At 42.1% G+C, this 17411-nt stretch overlaps 1 protein-coding gene across 2 annotated transcripts; it reads left to right on the forward strand.

Moving 5' to 3' along the window:
* The first annotated feature begins 5242 nt into the window (after positions 1–5242).
* Positions 5243–13228, forward strand: LOC109895082 (LIM/homeobox protein Lhx6). 2 transcript variants are annotated; one of them, XM_031830264.1, is made up of 8 exons: positions 5243–5810; positions 7047–7229; positions 7425–7546; positions 8514–8734; positions 9020–9120; positions 9325–9420; positions 9590–9770; positions 10003–13228. In XM_031830264.1, the coding sequence occupies exons 1-8, from the start codon at positions 5733–5735 to the stop codon at positions 10083–10085; spliced, it is 1065 nt and encodes a 354-aa protein (XP_031686124.1). In that variant the 5' UTR covers positions 5243–5732; the 3' UTR covers positions 10086–13228. The 2 variants fall into 2 exon arrangements, with proteins under 2 accessions (XP_031686124.1, XP_020344317.1); XM_020488728.2 differs by lacking the exon at positions 5243–5810 and adding an exon at positions 5828–6676.
* Positions 13229–17411: the final 4183 nt, after the last annotated feature.

The following is a 17411-nucleotide window of genomic DNA, read 5'->3' on the forward strand; positions in this document are numbered from 1 at the left end:
GCAAGTCTAGGTGTTTATATGTCTATGGTTGCCTAGATTGGTTCTCAATCAGAGGCAGCTGGTTATCGTTGTCTCTGATTGGGGACCATATTTAGGTAGCCATATTCCTTGGGTAGTTTGTGGGTTCTTATTCTATGTTTAGTTGCCTGTCTGCACTAGCCATATTAGCTTCACGGTTTGTTTTGTTGTTTTTTGTATGTATCCGCAGGTTGACATGCATAATGATGTCTACAACATAAGTGACAATTCAAAATGTCTTATATAGACAGGAAGTCTCGTCAACGTATAGCCTAAGAGTATATCGTCACCAAACAAAATATAGTGCTGCTAGTAGGACCCCTCCTGCGGTGTGTAGTGTGAAATGATCTGTAGGCTGACTGGGGAGCCAGTATTGTGCGCATTTATCATCTGTCAGAAAGTTGGCACAGTCCACTGCAAGAAAACACAGAGGGCCCTCATTATAATGTAGTCAACGTGAGACAGGGGCCGTGCCGTAAGAACCTGGGTTTAGGCGTTCAAAGGCGATTAGTGAAGGAGTCCTTTAGGGATTTTCTCTGCTCAGTGTGCATCAAAACAGAATACACACAGGAGCTCATTTGCTGTAGCACTTTGGTTGTCTACTCTGTGGGTTATGTCACTTGATGATGTGTCCAAAATTCTACTCCGGGAGAGTATGGCCTGTCAACTAAAGTCTTTGCCCCTCAGTCCCTGATAAATTTCCAACTGCCTATATCTATCCTTGTGCTGGGCAGTTGAAGGGTGTAGACTTGTATCACATGTTTCGTCTCCTTCTCAACAGTGGCAAATGAGCAGTGGGACTCATTGAAACCCAACTGCTGTGGAATAGAAATGACTCTGACTTTGGTCCAGGTTACAGACTCTATCCAGTCCCACTCTTATAAATACTCATCTCCTTCCTGTCCCACCTTGAGTATTCCCTTTGGTTGTTTAGAGTGTACGAGTGGCAAGCCTCGGCCACCTCTCATTGACAGTGCTAGATTGGATACACTCTGAGTTGTTAGGATCAACAGGAGGAGCAGGATATTGTAGCCGGCATTAAAACAAACATACAATGGCCTGCTGCACAAATAATCTCCAAGTAGAGCCGATATGATCTGACAGTTTAAACACTTGAACTCAAAGACGCCCTGTTTTGAGGGGGATTGCTCAGTGCCAGGGTGTATTCTGGACCCAGGGGCTTTTTCTTCTGATTAGGGCTTGTTTCACTGTGAATTGCTCAGGTCACTGTAGGTAAGTGTCGGAAGGAAACCATTTTCCTCCTCTAGCTAGTTACCTGATTGTGTAAATAGCTGACCCCTGACCACAACCCCACTCCACACGTATCTGAGGCTGGGGCTGAGGTTAGAACTGTGCCTGGGGTTAGGGCTGGGGTTAGGGCTGGGGCTGGGATTAGGCCTGGGGTTAGGGCTGGGGCTGGGGTCAGGGCTGAGGTTAGAACTGGGGCTGGGGTTAGGGCTGGGGTTAGGACTGGGGCTGGGGTTAGGACTAGGGCTGGGGCTGGGGTTAGGGCTGGGGTTAGGACTGGGGCTGGGGTTAGGGCTGGGGTTAGGACTGGGGCTGGGGTTAGGGCTGGGGCTGGGGTTAGGGCTGGGGCTGGGATTAGGGCTGAGGTTAGGGCTGGGGTTAGGACTGGGGCTGGGGTTAGGGCTAGGGCTGGGGCTGGGGCTGGGGTTAGGGCTGGGGTTAGGGCTGGGGCTGGGGTTAGGGCTGGGGCTGGGATTAGGGCTGGGGCTGGGGCTGGGGTTAGGGCTGGGGCTGGGGTTAGGGCTGAGGTTAGAACTGGGGCTGGGATTAGGGCTGGGGGTTAGGGATGGGGATGGCATGTTTACCAAAGGCAGGATTTCTGCAGTACAATAACTGTGTCAATGTTTACCACAGCGGTTGACAGTCAGTCTGTCAGTCACCTGGACACCTGCACACGACCCCCGAAACGAGTGGACAATTATTACCATATTTACAGAGTCCCCTTACAGCCTGTATATTTTACATCCTTCAGAGAAAAAAACATGAACTCTCCTTGCTGCTCAGCTCCAACCTATCGGCTGTCTCCTAGTCATAAACACGGAGGCATACTGTAATCCACTTGATAAATATCAACTAAAATAAAGCAATCAGCTGAAAGCAATTTGCATGTCTGTGTTGGAGCCAGCGGCTGGTGATTTTCTCTGCTGTCATCCATCATGGGCTCCCGACTCAGGCCAAGATACACAATGCCCTTAAATTGCTGTCATATGGAGCCTAAGTTCTGAAAAACCCACCATTTCTCCTGGTCTGTACTTTAAATAAACTTGTTTGTCTAATGACTAGAGTTTTTGTTTTTCCACTTACAGTACAACAATGCTTCAGAGAGAAAGTTGGTGTAAAGTGTTATTTCCTTTGTTTGTTGTAAGGTTGGCCGCATATTCAGAACCTCAACTCGAGGTTTTATATTCTGAGAGTAGTACCAGCCCAGCGTTACAGTAAACTCCTCATGGGGATGGACAACCATGGGCCAGCATCTGTACCAGGTCACAATTCAATATGTCATTATAAAGGCAACATTGTGTCCACCCATTAGTTAGCTTACTTATCAGAGATAATTTTTGAGTCATTTCCATTACAATAAAGGGTTTCAGGAATCTCCGCACCAAACCAAAAATATAGAGAAAGCTGTATATGAGCTGCGGTGTTACCCAAAAAAGTATCCAAAAGGGGGTTGACTGAAATATATTGAATTAATAAATGTAAAGTAAGCAAGAACAAACTTGTACTTTCTTCCTCTACAATCAAATCAAATTTCTTTATAAAGCCCTTCTTACATCAGCTGATATCTCAAAGTGCTGTACAGAAACTCAGCCTAAAACCCCAAACAGCAAGCAATGCAGGTGTAGAAGCACAATAACTGACCAATGGAAATATGAATATAATAAACTGCCAACACCCATCATTTCCAATTCCACAATGTTTATCAGTGTGTTGTATGGTGAAACAAGCCCACAGTGGCAGAGGTACTACAGAAACAAGATAAGGGCCCAGTGTTGGGCTTGGGCTTCGCTGCCTCCTTCCCCAAACATTTTCTTTCAGCGAACATGCCAAGCAGAGCATCTGTCATTCTGTCAGGCTGTGTGTGTGTGTGTGTGTGTGTGTGTGTGTGTGTGTGTGTGTGTGTGTGTGTGTGTGTGTGTGTGTGTGTGTGTGTGTGTGTGTGTGTGTGTGTGTGTGTGTGTGTGTGTGTGTGTGTGTGTGTGTGTGTGTGTGTGTGTGTGTGTGTGTGTGTGTGTGTGTGTGTGTGTGTGTGTGTGTGTGTGTGTGTGTGCAGGACATCTGTAATCGACACCATCAGGGGAAAACCCTCAAACGATACAGAGGGGTCTGAGTTTACCTCAACTGCACAGGAAAGATCAACATACTTTAGTGAGCCTTGTCCCACATTATGCTGAAGGGGACATAGACATCTGGTCAAAAACATTTCAGTAAAAATGAGCTGGAAGCTATTCCAAATCCTGTACTAGACTAGTATAACAGTTTTGGACTAGACTAGTAATAGATTGATTGTGCCGTGGCAATATGTGATAACTGGTATTAACCATGAGATGGGGCTGTTTGTTTCACCCACTCAGAACAAAGCAAATACTGTAGCCTACATGAATAGGCATTAGAGAAAATACCTATCATGATGAGAGAATCTATAAAATGTAACATCTTCCGAATCCCATCTCTCCCCTGTCACCTCAAATAATGAAGTAACGCTTCAAGAGCCTTGTTTACCTGTTACATACTGAAAGACCGACAGACAAGAACATGTTGTTCCAGTTTACTTGTTTTCCAAGTGCAACAATAGGACTCCTCCTTAACGTTGATAATTCCCCTCTATGCACTGAGCGCACAAATAAATAACGTCCTCAAATAACCCCATCCCCATCTTACACATGCGTTCACACTGACCCAACGACACGTCATCTGTCCTCGACGTACTGCCCCATGAACTTTCCATGGGGGCCTATTCAGTGACTGTGATGGCTTCAGCATGTGTAATGCAGGTTGTTGTTTTTGAGGTGGGGTACTGAACACTTATTTTCTGTGTGGAACATGGACAGATGTATTCTAGGGCAACAGGAACACGGTCTTGTCGCTGCACCTCGTCTCATACATCCACAGAACAGCACATGATGCAGCAGGTGACACATCGCCGTCAGCGAACTTTCCTATTATCTGAGGTTACAGCCAATCTTAACACACTTCATCATTTTGTTGATTTACAGTAAGTCCTTAGAGCAGCAGCTGAAGAAGCAAACACAAAGAAATTGATGCAGTGCAGAATGACTAGTCTCTCTAGGCAGATGGGTTGCCTCCCACAATGTAAACCATGTTCCAGCATAGGTCTGGGATTTCCAAGGCTACAGAATGACTATACAGAAAAGAAAGAGTCATCTATTCTATTTGAATGTATTACAGTAGGATCATAGTTTACAGTTAATTGCATGAATATTCTACTTCATAATATAGAAGGACCGAAGGAGACAGCAGAAGCCTGTTACTGACAATCCCATGCTGTGCCATTACAGATCTGCATGGATGGCTTGCAGGTGGAGTCTGGGAAAGTGACACTCCCCTGAATTGACACAGTTGAATATATTGTTGTAACACTCTGGACAATGACGCTCCTCTGGTTCATACGTAAATCACCTTTGTTTATTTTCTTTCAGAACAAGTAAGCAGACCTAAATCAATAGAGGTTCCTGAATCAATCCCAATGTGCCACAAATCATACCTCCAAGGAGCACTTAATGTCCTCGCAAACACGTTGAACACTATTTTCAGTGTGTTCTCTCGACATGAAAGATGGGCGGCATGGTTTTAGGGGGAGGCATACTTTGATGGAACACACACACGCTTCTGACATGTCCACGTATATTGAGAGATTTTTAAATGTAAGAAAGCAGACCAAATAAGTAGACCTAGATTTTGTGTTTGATATTGTGTGTATTTGAACATTTTCAGTATCTTTCGGGTTAGCAAGAACGTAAGTATTCTGCTGAATCAACCCTCAAATCATCACAAGCAGGCCTACTGCACACAATGAATGTGAAAAACCATGTTCTACATTTTTCTAAAGCCACATTTTTTTATTTACATAATGGTATTTATTTAATCAACTGTATATCTCATATTTATGCTTATGTTGTATGCCCAAAAAAATCCTATTTCTGCTATTTTTGCCACCCACCTATTCCTATTCTTGTCAAAGCAGACGGGGAGTAACTTCCATTTTGAAGAGGTGGAGGGGGAGTGCCTGAAGGACCAGTTATTGCCCGTCCCCAGCCGCTCAAGAGCTTTCTTGAATGGACATCGGTCGCTAAATTTGTTGAACGCACCGACTGACACAGAGGAGAGCGCGCGGGATAGGCCTACCCAACTCAGCGCATGCGGATACATCGCACGCCACGGCTCACTCGATTTGGACTAATTCAGAGAAAGTGGCTGCAGCTTCAACAACACAATGCAAAGAACTGTATCTTGGAAATAAACACCAACAGGCAGTGACAGTAAACTAAACAAAAAAGGCTAACTGTCCTAGATAATTCAACGTATATTTATGGAGTTTCGAGCCAGGGAAAATGCATTTTGTTGTTTGTAATTTGTCATGCGTAAAATCATAATTCGCTACTGAACCCATCCCGGGACCGATTTGGATACCGCCTGCCTCTTAACAGTGTTAACGGGTCTCCTGCATGTACTGGAAAAATGAAGCTCTGTCCCCACACCCAGAGGAGAACAAAGTTTTATTGGACAATGTGTTCGTTGATCAGGTACATCACATGACATATCATTTCAAAATGTGCCTATGCTCTATAGGCTATCGACTCATTACAAGTGAATACTAATTTGCTTTGCGCTGCTCTCTGAAATATCCTAGCGGATTGTTTTTTTGTTTTCCACGCTCCAGCCTATGTTTAATGACAATTATATAGACATTTCACATTTGTGCTAGCGTAATTTCGTTTAAATGAAGGCCAAAATGGATTCTGAATCCCACCCAAACCCAGATTTTTGGCACTCTTGAATACCGTTATAATCACCAAGAGAGCTTCAAGTGGCCTATCATAAGCGAAGCCGAGACAATCACGCTCCTTTATGTTTCAAGTTATGTACATTGTCTCCTATGAATAGTGCGACGTTCAAGAGCCTCTTCACATCCTAGTCTTGTGTACAGAAATTCGATTTTCGATTACGGCTATTAAAATTAAAATATGCAATTCTTCTGGTGGCGCGATGCCTTCTCTGATTGACAGTTGAAATTGACACCCTGGCTGCCTCTAATCTCGAGCATTTGAAGCCATCACTAATTGCAGGTAGTCCATCTTTTCAGTGTTTTCGATTGCATGGGAACTATTAGGCTATGCGATTATTTTAGGAGGTAGCCTACGGGTTGTACATAAAGGGGAAAAGAAATCCTAATTCTAATTGCTTCATCAAAATTATCTTTTGTTGCCAGGGTTTAAATGCCTGAGAAAGTATTATTCATTGTTTTGCACCGGATATAGCTTGAGGTATGGGCTGGTAGGGATGCATAGCCGAAAGCGCAAAGCAGAGCAGGGCGCAGAGCAGACTTCAGTCGCAGCTCCAGGCTTCGTCTAAACGGCTGTTTTTCCACAAACAGAATAGCTTCATAATGGTGAGTTATTAAAACGTAAGACATTAACGATTTAATGTGATCAAAATAGGAACTTCGACATGTTCATTGGAGACTTGGCCGAACTTCGACTCCCTTTTTTCATTTCCCAACCCCATTTTCATAGTTTACTTTTGTGACAGGCCTTTGACGTTTTGTTTTCAGTAGCATATTGTTGTAGTAAGCCCATTTCATTCGATTACATTTTTTTGCATTTAGGCCTACTCTACACAATGCTTGTTTTTCTTGTAACCGATGAGGGCTTGTCCTGTACGGTGCCATGTGTCCTGTAATACATACAGTCTATAGGCCTTTTACCTTGCATCCAGGTCACTATAAGATTATTACAAGAAATATCTCTCCCAAACCTCAGTCTCACTCCGACGGGGAGCCTCACGAGGATGTGAAAGTAGAGGCTCCTTTCCTGCCCAGTCCTCCGGTAACACCGCCTATGTGCTCGCCTCCGACCCTGGCCTCCCCGACGCCGGTTCGGTCTACCGGGAAAAACCAGTGTGCCAGCTGCGGCACAGAGATCCAAGACAGATACCTACTGAAGGTAAGCATTATAATGTCTTTTATTACACCGGTCAAATCAAGTATCATTTAAGATTCAATTTCAAACCTATTTCTTCCTCACAACTTGCCTGCATATTTGCATAATCTTTCAAGTTCCTTCCATTTTATAGAATAAGTACCCCAAACAAATTATATTATTATTATTATTATTACGAGTATTTATTTCTCATGGCAGGTGAACAATTTGAATTGGCACGTGGGATGTCTGGAGTGTTCAGTCTGCAGAGTATCATTACGTCAGCACAATAGCTGCTACATCAAAAACAAAGAAATCTTTTGCAAATTGGATTATTTCAGGTAGGGTAAGTTTTGCTATTTGTTTTCCATAAAATGTAGGGTGCTGTATGTTCTATGTTTGGCTCTAATGTTCACAAACAATGGATTACTTATCACATCTTATTGCAGGGAGATCGTTTAAGATTGACTATACTGAGCGTATCCTATTTCTATTCTGTTCCGTTGGTATATAGATTTTTTTTTAACAAAAAATACATTGTGTTCTTATATCTCGGGGCAAGTAAACAGGATTGGACTGTTTTTTTTGTATCGTTGTAACGTCTAAATCACACCAATTCATAGATACGCATTACCTTTATTAAAGGAAAGACACATCTGTTACCACGGCTATCCGAATAAACCCATAGTCCATTTATAACATCAGAAATATGAACACTTTTACACCCAATACCCATTTTTTTGTCAAAGTTACTTCGGAATGTTTCTCTTTAGATATTTAAATTATTGCCTTTACTGAAAATGTGGTGGACTTTATCAACATTTTTACTCTCAATAATGATTCTTACATCTTTGAGATCACTACATTTAAGCTATTCGTTTTCGTTGTTTTTCATTTATCAATTCATCATTCCCTCCTTCAACCAGGGCCACTGCTAAAATACTGTTTAATTTATCAAGGGCTATTTTTCTCACTCACAGAAAGTTCAAATTTTCATCGTAAACTGGCTGTTTGTAGCATGCCAACTAATTAAACACTATTTATTGTTGTATTATCATTATTCTATAATTATATTGCTATTGTTATCCCATTGCTGTTGCGATTATTGTTTTAATTAACAGGAGGCTCAGTTATATTTGACTAAAGTGAAATTAGATTGGAAAAGCAATGCTGTTGGTAATCTTTTACAATAAGAGTTTCTTTCTATTTCTGGCCTGCACAACATTTCCGTTGATCACACATTTACTTGAACTAGTAGCAGTGAAAGATGACTAAAAATGCCCCCTTCTCATCTCTGTCTCATCACAGTAGGTTTGGCACCAAGTGTAGCCAGTGCGGGCGCCAGGTGTTTGCCACTGACTGGGTACGGCGGGCACGGGGCAGTGTGTACCACCTGGCCTGCTTCGCCTGCTACTCCTGTAAGAGGCAGCTGTCCACGGGGGAGGAGTTTGGTCTGGTGGAGGGCAGGGTGCTCTGTCGGGCCCACTATGACACCATGGTGGAGAACCTCCAGAGAGCGGCGGAGAACGGTAGGTCTTCCGACGGGTGTCTCAGACAATGTCAGGGAGCAGGGTACCCAAATATGAGCCATCTATGGGATATTCTCAAGTTAGGATTCGTCCCTGTGGGAAACTGTATTGGGGAAGAATTCAGACATAATTCGTGTCATACATGTCTTACCCAGAGGAATTTATGTTTCCATATCCAGCACCTGCACCAATTGCATGTGTATGATCTCTTTCAGGTTAGCTAAAGTGAACAATATTAAACTGTGTGGTGATGTTTCTTTCCTTCTTGTGCCTGGGACTTATTAGGGACAGGTCTCACTTTAGAGGGAGCCTTGCCCTCTGATCAGGATGGCCAACCCAAACCAGCCAAGAGAGCACGCACTTCCTTCAGCGCTGAGCAACTACAGGTACGGTAGGTGTGTGTTTATGTGTGTGAGTGTCTGTGAAAGTATGCACAGTATTTGTGTGTGACAGAGAGAAACGGAGTGACGGGGTGATATAGTTTGGGTATTACATTTTCCATAATTCAGATGAATGTGACTGTCTGACTGAATTTGCTTGATTCGGTGAGTATGTAGCTTCGTGACTGAGTTTGCTCGGTGTGTTCTCAGGTGATGCAGTCTCAGTTTTACCAAGACAACAACCCTGATACCCAGACCTTACAGAAGCTGGCAGACATGACAGGACTGAGCAGACGGGTCATACAAGTATGTATGATAATATCAAACTAGTGGGTGTAATGTTGTTAGACATATTGAAAATGAATGTACAATGTAATAAAATAGATCATTTGAAATGATAAAATAATTCATCTTTACCAGATTATGTCTTGCATACGCCATTCAATGATCTTTAGTAATGTTACATTTTCAATAGGTTTGGTTTCAAAACTGCAGAGCAAGGCATAAAAAGCATCCTCCCACCCAGCACAACGGTCACCTCCAGGGCGCCCCTTACCCCCACTCTAGATTGCCCCCCTCACTGCCAGACAACCTCTACTCCCCCTTCAGCAGTCCTGACAGACCACACCTGCTGGCTCTGCATGGATATATAGACAGTGAGTTGGTTACTCCCTCTCGATGGACAAAACATACATGTACATCGAGGTGACTTTGGCTCTAACAGAATTTTCAACTTTTTTTACTCTACCAATTAACATGATCAAATATATGATTCTACCCATAGTGTATTTCAGTTCACGTCACATCACATATGGCTTCTTGTGCAATGTATTTAGTCTTATTGCATTTAATAAAAAAATATATATTTCTGTTGCTTCCTGTGCACAGGTCATCCCTTCTCAATGCTGTCCTCCCCTAACCACCTCATCCACCCAGGCATGACCTTACCACAGTTGCCCATCAGCCACTAAGTCATGCCCCTGAGACCACCTCCTCCACAAGCCGTCTCTCTCGCGGACCTTTCCATCCCAAACCTCTGAGAACAGTTCAACATCTGTCTCTTCCATTTTACTACACAAGAGGACTTTTACCGTCTCCATAGTATGTCAAGGTGGAGATATCACATATTCAAATGGATGGACGGTTTTTATAAAGGCAGCTAGACTTTAGATCGTCGTGGGAAAAACATCCCAGTTCAATACAAATGAGGTAATCATCAGGACCAGATTCCACCACCCATTCCTTTACAGGGAATGAGTTGAATCTCCAGGACCAGGGTTAGGAACAGGAAGACTCTTCCAACAGAAAATTTCAATTCAATCACTGCGGATTCAGATTTTTCATTCTCTTATTCATCAACTTATAGTACTGAAGGTATTTTATTTTTCAATTCCATTCGTTTTAAATATGACTTTTTTTCTGTTACTCCGTCTGCTTGTTTTCCTGTATAAAACCCTCCCATGCATGGACTTACATATTTCTGTGTAAGGTGAGGATGAAGACTCTTCTGATCTTGTGTGTTTAGAGAGAGGCGGTCTTGTGTGTTCTATTTACTTATTTTGCTTGTGAAATGGAAAGCTTGTGTCCATTTATTTATTCAAAAAAGATACTTCACCAAGAAGCACTTTTAAAAATGCTTTCAAATGAAAGAAATCATTTATTGTAAATTGTACATATTTTACCGATGTAATAAAATGTGCCTAAAAGAGTGTTGGAAAAATAGATCTGTTGAAAAAATAGATAATTTCACGTAAATTCACATAGAGATAAAACACTTTGGTTTTTCAGCAAGACATGAAGGATTTAATTCTTAGTGATCCCTTCATGCACCAATGCCATTAACGGGATTGATTTGACAACACCCAGTGCCATAATCTTACGTTAAGGATTTAAGTCCAATCATCTTGTGTAACACGGAGAATGCTGTGCTGAAGATAAAATACACACTTTAACTTATTATTTCACAAATGCGCGTGCACACATCCATCCACCCACTCACCCCGCTGATAGAAGCACTTTACACTCATTGAACAACATTAAATCCACCAGGCCACCCGGTAAAGGCCAAGTATCCTTCATAACCTGTATTTAACAGCAATATTCATAGGTATGTAACGGTCAAGCTACAGGTTGAGGGTCCCCAATTTAGTCCCTATGTGTTTAACGTCCGCAACAATCAATCCGATGGCAAGAACCATTTAAAGCGTTTAACTCTGTGGATAGTATTGATCTAGCACTCTGTTTAATTCCATAAATCCATTTAATTGTGTTAATCTGAAATTGTTGTATTGATTGGCAGCACTCAAGCTGCATTTGTGGCAAAAAAAAACACGGAATAATGAACTCAGGAAAATATAGTCTTGACCGTTTCCTTTGTTAGGGACCCAGTTATCTGTTTTAACACTTTGGCTGGATCAATTCTCATTTTAATGCTCTCTTCAAGTAGGTCGACGGTCCGTCTTCCCTGATATTTTAGAATTTGACAAAATTAGAGAAAAATCCAGCTCAACGCTCCTTGATAAAAAGCAGTACAATGCTTCAACATGTTTTACCACCTGTTATTCCTTGCCTTATAAAATTGAAGTGAAACACGGATTATACATCACAGTAATTCAATTAACAAGCCTATTCAGACTCATTACATACAGTGTTTTCAGCTCACATAATCACAATTCTTGTGAAATCGTACATTGAATTAAACAGGTCTTATCATATGCTATGAAAGTGAGACAGGAACAATACTCTGACAGGCCTCACACACACGCACACGCACACGCACACACACACACACACACACACACACACACACACACACACACACACACACACACACACACACACACACACACACACACACACACACACACACACACACACACACACACACACACACACACACACACACACACTATAGTTAAATCCCTTCTCACTAAACAGCTCTGATACTCTTGCCACATACTGTGGAACAAATGGAAACCACAATCATTCCATGCTAAAATATCAGCAACAGACATCTCTGTCTGGAGCTCACATATCTGGCATCCCAGTCGCAACCTCTCTCTCTATAATTCTGTCAGAGGGAATTCACTTGAAATCAAAGAATCTTGTTGTTGGCATTCAATGAAGGGACATGTGCTTTGAATTTAATGCATGACAGCACCAGCAAAGTATGTTTAACCAAGAAGAGGATGTACTGGAAGGTTTCTGTCTGTTGTTTGAGAATCTCAAGGATTCCAAATGTTTTAAGTGAATTGGTAAAGGCCAATAGGACCAATTGAAATGAAGATACATCCAGCCTCACCGGCCCGCTATTATCAAAGTTTCCTGCAGGCACAGATCTGGGATCAGCGCAGTCTTACTCAACCGATCCTCAACCATTAGGAAGGGGAGAATGCATAACTGACCTTAGATCAGTGTTTAGTGGAATCAACCTACACATGCATGCACAGAAGGACCACTCTTCACCACAAGAGGGCATACATCCAATAACCACATCATACCAAGCAATCGACTGACCATTGGTGCTCTTGGGAGTAGGAGTAGATGAGTTTCCCTTTGACACTGATTTAAGGTCAGGTTAGCATTTTCCTTCCTAATGGTTTAGGTATAGGATTGAGAGAGTAAGCTGATCCTAGATATATGCTTATGGGAAACTTCTACCCAGAACACGTTCTTGCTGCATTAGGAGACAAAGAATGCTAGATACATGACTGCATGTTTCTTGACCCAGTGACACTGTGTGTGGAGGGACACAGAAACCAGAGCTACAGTAAAAAAGAGGGGTATATATTGTGGATAGAAGCAAAAACAATGGCTTCCCTTGTGCTCTGATTTGACTATTGAAGATTTAAGTAGAGATGGGCATGCTTTGACTGAGCCAGGTGTGGTTCAGGGGAGATACAAAACCCACCCAACATCAGTGGAGCAACGAAGTGGACATTGACACATCTAAACAAAGACAAGGAGGAGGAAACGGAATCTCAAGATGTGGTCGATTACAGAGAGAGATGGGCAAGAAGAACAGTCAGGTACAACAGTTGAACAGTTTGGAACTTTAATATTCATTGTAATTACTCAATTATTATTATTTAAAAATAAAAATGGTATAACTTTGTCTCTACATTATATTCAAAGTCACTTTTTTGGTTATGCTTTTACAATCAAACCAAGTAAAAAATAAATCTTAATTCCTCAATGTGACTGGTTTTGCGAGACACCACCAATCAGCAATGCTATCAGCTATATCTATCTGATTTGCCTTTCTTGAACCTTACTAGATGTAATCTGTGAAACGACCTTTTCATTTTATTTCATGCAAAGAACTGCCTTTGTGTAGAATAATAAACAGATGATTATCAATCAGGCATATTCTGGGCTACAGTCCAACTAAATGAGATATAAACGCAAATTAGATTTTTTTTTTTGTCAAATCAAATTCTCTAAAAGCATGAAAGCATGAAGCAGACAGAATAGAGGTTTTAGAGCCACGGTTCTCCATGCACAAGCATCTCTGGTAGTTAGAACTCTCATTTTTGTCATAATGTCATGCGTCTGCCCTGTGATTGGCGGGCTCAAGTGTTTACAGATGAAATGAGGCCCCTGTGCTAATGAATAGGCCTCTGATTGCAGGATTCCTCTTTCAGAATTACAGCGTAGCTCCCCTGATGAGCAATTACATCTACAGTACCTCTCGTCTCTGCTCTGCTGCGTATTCACATCACATCACTGCTCCTGCTATTCATCATCATACTGATCAGCAGCACTCAACAGCTCTCGCAACAGTCAACAAAAGTGTGCTGACGGGTGCTAAGAGAATCTTCCTCTTCCTCCTCTTCCTCTTCCGAATACAACGTTTATTTACGAAGTCTCATTTTCATTCTCTGCCTGCTTTTTTTTTTGTATGTGCATCTTTTTTTTCTGTTGTGAGAAAGCCTCATCCATACGGTGTATCACAATGAAGTTACAGAGACAAATGACAGAAACGGGAATAATGCTCAAAGAAGGGCTTAGACTATCTAGCATAGGTACTGACGATGAAATACTGTGGGCTAGTAAAAAGGCAAGCATATTTTTCTCGGAATGCCTCAACTTGTTGACCTCGCTAAAAGGCTTCTCTGTCATTCTCCCCAGAGTATTCACACCGGATATCAAGAATAATACGGAGATTCCCAGTCATGCAAGTTCAACACAAAATATGGGTTGATTGTGGCTTTTTTTTTTTTTAAGCCTTAGAGAAATGTTGTTGTTGGAACACTATAGTTGCACTTTAACCTCGTATTTAAGGTATTTCTGACATGTAGCGTTATTCATCAGTTGCTTTTGTGACAAGACAAAAGAAATGTCTTCATGAAGGAAGTTCAACCGCACTCTCTATTTTGAAACCCAAACTAGCTGGCTGAGGGCTAGTGGTTGAAAACCAGACCACAACGGTCTATAGCAGAGCAGTGCTGAGAGAAACACTTCACTTTGAGGCCAAGAGCATCATGTTTATGGACATTATGTCGAGTTCGTTTTTTAAGAAAATACTGAACGGTATTACAGTCATTTGCATGTGCATTTTTGTCAAATAAGGGAGAAATGTGAGAATCTTCTAAAAATGTAGACTGTACACAGTGGATTCTAAATGCTAGAACATAAATAGCATAAGCTTCGATTCCTACAGTAGCACACAGTACTACACTAAGAACCATACAGATGTGAATTCAACATGAGGAGTAGCCTACCCCTGAGGTAAACTGAGGAAATAGCTAATACAAATGATTAACTTTGGCTCAAAGCCCACCCTCCACTTTGCAAAAATAAATATGAAACTTCAGCGTGAGTCAAAAATGTGTTTATTTATCAGGGTGACATCTTACAACTGTAAAGCAGTACTTGAGTTTGATTAATGATTGGCTACACTCATTACCCTATAATTCACTGGTAACATCTTGGAAGCATCATCCCGGCTGTGGCTGCTGAATTGTATTGTTCTGGCAGGGACCGGGGATCAGGCATCTGGAAGACTGGGGAGTAGACGTTTCCAAACAGCCTTTTAGCTTACAGAATATACCCCTGCCCTCTCAGACAGAATTATGGGAGAGTGGGGTAAGTTGAGACATTTTAGATTTTTTTCATTCAGTATCACGTCAAGGGAAGTATTCTAACAAAGATATCTACATATATTTCAGGATGTGTATCCCTGGAAATAATCAGAATTCATGTAAACATACATTTTGAAAACATAGCTTTTCCAAAAAAAGTGGTCTCTTGGTATGGGGTGAGTTGAGCATAGGGACAGGGTAGGTTGAGCTGACCTCGGGTTAAGTGTGTGATGTCCTGTGACAGTAGGACAAAGTTTAATTCATGGAATGTGGGTGTGGTACATTGTATAATCTTAAATATATGCCTACATTGACCAGTTATCTGGGACGTTGTTCCGCTGTGCCAATTCATAGTCAAGTTCTCTGCATGAGGCTATTAAGCCAGTGAAACTGGTCCATGAGATTCTTGATATGTTTTTCAAGCTCAGACTTCATGTCACTGTGTGCCTATCATAGCCTCTTTCGCACAGGTATGTAAAATGCAGAGTTCCAAAATCCCACGGCAAACAACCAGACTGGCCAAAGTACAAGCAAAGGTTCTTTATTATAAATTCAGCTTTAACAATGCCACTACATAAAACAATATCACTACGTAAAAATGGGCTAGGATTTAGGGCTATAGGCTAACTATGAGCAAAGTCAAACACCAGCTGATTTACAGAGCGGTGGCCAATGTTGGTTCGGCTCTTTCCCAGCAAGGTTCGTTCTGCTCTACCTCCTGAGCAGGGCAAGCTGGTCACCGGCTGTCCCGCTGTCCACACGAGCCCGGCAACGTGGTAGCATTGGTTGTAGCCTCTCGCAGCTGCATCGGGCGTGTCTCCCGTGTCTACAATTACAACATGTACTGGCTAACAACTGGAATCTCTCATATGCTGGAAATAACCACTTTTGTTAGTAGTGCTACAGAGAGCGTTGTATGAGTTGAGCTTTTGGTAGCCTGGCTCTGTTGTCGGTGGCTGCTTGCATGGCTCTCTCTCACTCTGCACCGGGCCTGCTGGGTTGTAGCATTGGGTGTAGCCTCTCACATTTGCATCTGGGCGTGTCCCCGATGTCTGCAGTAACAGGGGACACAAAACATATAGTTAAAGCATGTACTGGCCAACATTTGGAGTCCCTCAAACATTTAGAAAATAGCACCTTCCTTAGTGCTATTGATAGTGTTGTGATTTGCCTTTATCCCAAAGCAGGCGAGCAGACGCAACAAGGTGGCCATTTGTTGGCCGAGAGGTCTCTGGTCCAAATTGCGTGCCAAAGGTAAGTTCCGGTTCCTTTTAACTCTAGTTCTGGGGCGTGTTTAGATATTAGTTTGGGGAGGGAGGAGGTGATAGTGAATTGGCAACAGCTGTCTCAAATCAATGTAGTCCATGTCAATTTTGGGCATGCAATTCAATTTCACACATTAGAATGTCAGAAGTAAAGTAAAAGGCAATCGTTGTAAATAACACAGCACACGTGATTAAAAGGCACTTCTAAACAGGCATGTAATAAAATAACAAGACCTGCGGATACAAAATATAAAAAATAATGGCAGTCTCTAGCAAGAGTCGTTGTCATTTGTGACAGGTACGTATTAGTTTTCTTTTTTGTCAATTTACCTCTTCGGTGTCATTCAATCTATTTCTCATATATCTTGCTGCTGCTTGAATGGACTTCTTCTATTCTCTCACTTCCTTGGCTGCTCTCTCAAGAACCTCAAGGGGTCTAAACCCCTGCTTGTTTACATGTGTATACATGGGGCATGATGATGTCTGCTCTGTACAATAAAAATGCATCTTGAGTTCATGTCAAATGTATCTATAAAGCCCTTTTTACATCAGTAGATGTCACTAAGTGCTTGTACAGAAACCCAGCCTAAAACCCCAAAACCTCAATCAATGCAGATGTAGAAGCATTGCGTCTAGGAAAAACTCCCAAGAAAGGCAGGCACCTAGGAAGAAACCCAGAAAGGAACCAGGCTCTGAGGGGTGGCCAGTCCCCTTCTGGCTGTGCCAGGTGGAGATTATAAGAGCACATGGCCATTAAGGGCAAATCGTACTTCAAGATGTTCAAACGTTCATAGATGACCAGCAGGGTCAAGTAATAATCACAATGGTTGTAGAGGCTGCAACAGGTCAGCACATCAAGAGGAAATGTCAGTTGGCTTTTCATAGCCGAGCATGACACATTGCAAAAATACTATGCATTTAACATTTGTATGGGGTTTGGTGGCCATTG

The sequence above is a fragment of the Oncorhynchus kisutch genome, linkage group LG8 (assembly GCF_002021735.2).
Source record: "Oncorhynchus kisutch isolate 150728-3 linkage group LG8, Okis_V2, whole genome shotgun sequence".
Classification (NCBI taxonomy): Eukaryota; Metazoa; Chordata; class Actinopteri; order Salmoniformes; family Salmonidae; genus Oncorhynchus; species Oncorhynchus kisutch.